Source organism: Furipterus horrens, unplaced genomic scaffold (assembly GCF_987537825.1).
Source record: "Furipterus horrens unplaced genomic scaffold, mFurHor1.1.pri manual_scaffold_2, whole genome shotgun sequence".
Lineage (NCBI taxonomy): Eukaryota > Metazoa > Chordata > Mammalia > Chiroptera > Furipteridae > Furipterus > Furipterus horrens.
In genome coordinates, this window is record NW_028327172.1 from 43,256,935 (window position 1) to 43,262,628 (window position 5,694).

Sequence of the window (5,694 nt, forward strand, 5' to 3'; positions counted from 1 at the left end):
TCAGGCCCACTCTTGTCATCCTGAATGAATTACATGTTAGTGTGAATGAAACTCTTCTTGGTCATTCTGTAATAATCAACATTCTCTAAATTTTGGTATTTTAGTCTCAAAGCTACTTCCTATGTCCTCAAACTATTATTACTAATACTATTTTTTAAGAACTTGTTTTCTATTAAAATATCCCTTCTGTCCCTCTCTATTTTATGTCTTACAGTTGCACTTACCAACTCATCCAAAACCATTTCCTCTCAATGGATGGAAGGTTTTGGGTTTTCATATATTTAACTCTGATTTTTGGTTCCTAGGTATTTTTCTTCATTTAGCATCAACAGATAAGCCACATTTGCATATTACAACCCTGAAATAATATTTGACTCTCAGATGATGAAATAATTTCTATCTAAACATTTACAGACATTGTAATTATTCCAGGACTCGCAATTCCTGCATTTTGGCTTACTCCTTAACTCATTAGTGATTTCAAAAAATTTAATTATGATTTGCCCTAGAGAAAAATCCATGAAGAGAAGCTTTAACATCTGACTCTGATTATGTCAGCATACAATAAGACCAATGTCCATCCATCAACCTTTATTCTTATTGGCATTCCTGGGTTGGAGGCTGCCCACATGTGGATCTCCATCCCCTTTTGTGCAGTCTACCTTTTGGCCTTAGTGGGAAACTGCTCTCTTTTGTTTATCATCAAGACAGACTCCAGCCTCCATGAGCCAATGTACCTCTTCCTCTGCATGCTTGCCGTGGCTGACGTTATTGTGTGTACTACAGCTGTGCCCAAACTTCTCAGCCTCTTCTGGTTCCATGATGGAGAGATTCCCTTTGAAGCTTGCCTGACTCAGGTGTTCCTGATTCACTCTTGCTCCACCATGGAGTCTGGCTTCTTCTTGGCCATGGCTTTTGACCGTTGTGTAGCCATTTGTAATCCATTAAGACACTCAGTTATTCTGACACATTCTGTAATTGGGGGGATGGGTCTAGCTATTGTCCTCCGAGGAACAGTACTTCTCAGTCCTCACCCCTTTCTTCTACGTTGGCTTCCCTACTGCAGGACTAATAAAATTTCCCACACCTACTGTGAGTTTATGGCCCTCATCAAGATTGCCTGTGCTGAGACAAGAATCCGCAGAGCCTACAGCCTCATTGTTGCCTTCCTTACAGGAGGAGTAGACTTCATACTGATTATTTGTTCTTATATTCTTATACTGTACACTGTCTTCCACCTCCCATCTAAGGATGCCCGACTCAAGACCTTAGGCACTTGTGGCTCCCATATCTGTGTCATTTTAGTGTCCTATACTCCAGCCTTCTTCTCATTTCTCACCCACAGGTTTGGGCATCATGTGTCTCCCCATGTCCACATATTTGTGGCCAACATCTATCTTCTGGTTCCACCCATGGTGAACCCCATTATCTATGGGGTAAGGACCAAGAAGATACGAGACAGGGTCCTTAAATTTTTCAGTTTTTCAAAGCCTCTAAACTAAGTGATTTTTGTTGGTAAGTAGTATCTGAACAAACATTATATTACTGGTCTTATAATGTATTGTTTCTTCATCAAGATACTCTTTTAATAGTCAAGGGGCTAGCATTTTTTGTGGAAAGTAACTCATCCAAAGATATATTCTGTTTTAACAATCATCACATAAAGACAGATATATAATACCAGGTAGAATTTTTTATCACAATATTAAACCATTGTTTCTAAAACAAAACAAGCAAAAACTACAGAGAATTGTCTGAGGCTAAAAACAAGAGATATTTAATATCAAGAGGATATATAATCACATATATTTGGTTTACCATTTCAGATTTAACACCAGATTTAGATTTGTTTTTCACTATAATCCCTACTTCTTGACTAAATTACTTTGTTGAACAAGTACATACTTCCAGACTTTCTTAGTAAGTCCCCTAGTGCTAATTTTTATGTTATCTGTTCCTCTAAAGTTGTCTTTATTTTGCCCTCATTTTTAATAATATTTTATAGCTACACAATTCCATTTTCCAGTTGTTACACTTTCTTAGCCTTTTGAAGTCATTAACATAGAGTATTCTAAAATCATTATTACTTTGAAAAAGTCTGTTGTGGGCCAAATTATCATGATTTTGTAGGTAATTATATACTTTTCTCTGCCACTAAATCCTATTGCTTTATTTGGTGTTCTGTAGTTTCACACAGATAAATCTCACAGGCATTATTACACTGATAAAAGTCAGACACAAAAGATTACATAATGTATGATCCAATTTAAATGAAACTCTAGAGAAGGTGAAACTATCACCAGGATACTGTTTAGGCATATATGTTTTAAAGTTTCCTACATAATTCTTATATGCAGCTAAAATTGAGCTGCAGCTATGCAAATCAAGGCACACAGAAACTCATTGACCCCTGCGAAAATATTTTAGTGATGTGTTTCACTCCCCCTCAAGCTAATAATGTGAAAATAATCAAGATTTGTTAAGGATTTACTAGGTTCCAAGCTCTTTATTCTGATTTGTACATATACTTACTTAAACTTTGCAATATTTTAGAGTTAAATGTCATAAATACTATATGATAAATAGCTCATATTTAATGGGATAGTGAGTAGAGGAGCTAGGATTTGAAGTCTGTCTAGCTCTAAAACCATAATTTTCCCATAATTTCAGAATAATTCCATATTCAGCCATATCTCACTAAATGGCGATCTCACGCGTCAAAGGCTCAGGTGTCAAAATTGTTGCTGCTGTTCATTCTGTCCTCCATGACCACCCTCATTTTAGATTCATTTATTCAATGTTTAATTATTGACCAGATTTCATGAGGCATACACAGCTAATGTAAGGTTTATAATCTGTTTCAGAGCCTTAGAGGTGCACACAATAAACATCTTTCTTTTCCCATGTGGTTCCTGAAAAGATTGAGAATAGGAAAAGTATGGCAGATGGAAGTACAAAATATCATCTTTAGTAATAAAGACTATTCTGGAGGATTTAGGCATATATTCCTAATCAAAATAGGAAGACTTACCACATGGCGGAATATCACAGAACATGTGACTTTTTTTGAAAGCTTCACTAAAAGTGTGTGCAGAGGGCCAGAGGGAGGAAGTCTTTATTAAAATTATTCAGTTTAAAATTAATCAGTTTATTACTACCAAAATTTTAAATTTATTACAGCCTCTCCCTAGCATATAGTGATAAGAGTATACAAAAAATGGGCTTTAGAATACATGAACATTAATAGTAAGGTAGAAACATTTTGTCTAGTAGTTTCATAAAGTTGATTTAGACATAACCTTTTTTTTCCCCAGTATAATAACATCTAGCATTTATATGGGGCTTACATTTTCATAGTCCTTTCTTAGTGCTTTACATATATTAACCCAGTAAATTCTTAAGCAAACTAGGCAGAATATATAGCATTTATATCCTCTTTATAAGAATAAGGAAACTTAGGAATAGAGAAATTAGTTAACTTTCCCATGGTCACAGAAATAGTTAAAAATGGAGCTAAGACTGAAGTTAAGAAGTTTGGAAGCAGACTTACATTCTTAACTACTACACTATATTTAGTTACATTACACCATATCAATGTGACAAGTGCTGTGACAGAAGTAGAAAATAGACAGTTAGCCAAGTTATAGCTCAGAAAGTCAAATAACAGTTCCAGAAGATAAGACAACAAGAATATCAGGTAGGTAATTAAACAAAGTTCACTGTGGACCAGATCAAGTCAAGTCAGGGGTGTGTGTGTGTGTGTGTGTGTGTGTGTGTGTGTGTGTGTGTGTGTGTGTTGGTATGAAGGGCCAGGGAGTTGTTCAGCTTTGAGTTAGAGACTTCTTCATTCAAACATCTCACTTACTAAAAAGTATCCCGTTTTCTCCATCCACCAATTTGATTAATAATCAAGTCTCAACTTTCTAGAATAACAGTTCTCCAAATTTTGAAGATTTGAAGATTCTTAAAATTACAGATTGCTCAGGCTCACTCTAAGATGATCAGATTCAAACACTTATGTAATACATTTTATAATTAAAATTCCAATTATCTTGGATATTTATGACTCAGTGTCCCCCAGTTACAGTCCACTCTTTGAAAAATACAGTTGTAGGAGGATGACAATGGAAACATAGATGTCCTTACACTCAGATACTACGATATAATTTTAAATGTTTACCAGCATTTACAGTTTTTACTTAGAATATAGAAATTTAAAAAGAATGTCATTCAAATCTTATGATCAACAAAAACATGCTGAATCAAAAAACTCACTATTTTCTTGAACATTCATATATTTGAAATAATAGAGCAATTAATTAACTCAAAACCTAGAGAAAGATAAGCAACACAAAGAAGGGTGAAACACAATCTCATGTTTACGGGGACAGATGACAGATGCCATAAAGCCAGTGAAAATATTTTGTTCAAATAAATTTTTTAATTAATAAAGACTTTTAATTGAATTTCTAGGAAACATTGGTTAATAAGGTTTTATAGATTTCAAGTGTACAATTATATGGCACATAACCTGTATATTGTATGTGTTCCATCACCCAAAGTAAGATCATCACATATTTGATTCCATTTGCCCTCTACTATCTCCGCCACCTCCCTCTGGTAACCACCATACTGTTGTCTATGTTTAGTTTTTGTTTGCTTTTCTTGTTTTTTCATTTGTTGTTTTCAGTCTTCTTTCCCACATATGAGTGAAATCAAATGGTTCTTGACTTTTTCTGTCTGACTTATTAAGCTTAACATGATATTCTCAAAGCCCATCCATGTTGTCACACATGGCAGTATTCCATCATTTTTTATGCTGAGTAGTATTCTATTTTATATACATATGTACCACAACTTCTTTATCCAATCACCTATCCAAAGATACTTCAGTTGTTTCCATGTCTTGGCTACCATGAATAATACTGCAATGAACATAAGGTTGCATATATCTTTGCAAATAAATGTTTAAAAATTTTTGAGGTCGATACCCAGGAGGAATCTGAATTTGCTGAATCATATGGTAATTCTATTCTTGCTCCCCTCTATTTCATTTAGCACTCTTTCTGGGGATTCTACCTTTCCTTTTGATGGGGGGTTGTTTCTCTGTCTCCCCATTTTTGTGATTCCTATTGTTTGTTGGTGCTTCTTAGAATGATCTGCACTTCCTGGATCTGCCTCTGGTAGCGTCAGATCATGTACCAGACTGGCTCTAGGCAGCCTATTGGAGACTTCCAGGAATCTACTGCCTTTGTCTGTCTTCTTTAGTTGTTAATCTACTCAATCTGTGATTAGCCGTCAGGCTTAAGAACCGTGGGTGTGGCAGTTTAATTCCTGTAGGCAGGGCTTTTATTTCCCCTTAGTCTGATGCCACTTGGAGGGGAATGGCCTGTCTGCAGTACTGGGGCTGAGTCAGCACTGGCTGGTCCTGGGAGGAGGTTAGTGTAGCTTCCACTTACTCCTCTGCCATCTTGGATCTCCGTCTGTGTTGTCCTTGATATTATTTCTTTAATCTGTCTGGTTGTATTTCAGCTACTCTTTGGTGGGTCTTTTTCTCTAGTTAGTTGATTGAGAGTCCTCTGCCCACCTTGTCTTGAGAGCTTTTGTGGAGGTGCTGCTAAAACATAATCACACAACCCAGGCAAGAAACCCACATCCTCCAATATCTCCCCCAACTACAATCTCACTATAGGT

General features: G+C 36.0%; 1 protein-coding gene across 1 annotated transcript; it reads left to right on the forward strand.

Annotated features, from left to right (window-relative positions):
* The first annotated feature begins 533 nt into the window (after window positions 1–533).
* LOC150018354 (olfactory receptor 52D1-like) lies at window positions 534–1,502 on the forward strand. Its single transcript, XM_090267733.1, has one exon. The coding sequence runs from the start codon at window positions 552–554 to the stop codon at window positions 1,500–1,502; it is 951 nt and encodes a 316-aa protein (XP_090123859.1). The 5' UTR covers window positions 534–551.
* Window positions 1,503–5,694: the final 4,192 nt, after the last annotated feature.

Coding starts and splice junctions, on each gene's coding strand:
- LOC150018354 (XM_090267733.1), top strand. CDS start 552: ATGTCAGCATACAATAAGACCAATGTCCATCCATCAACCTTTATTCTT.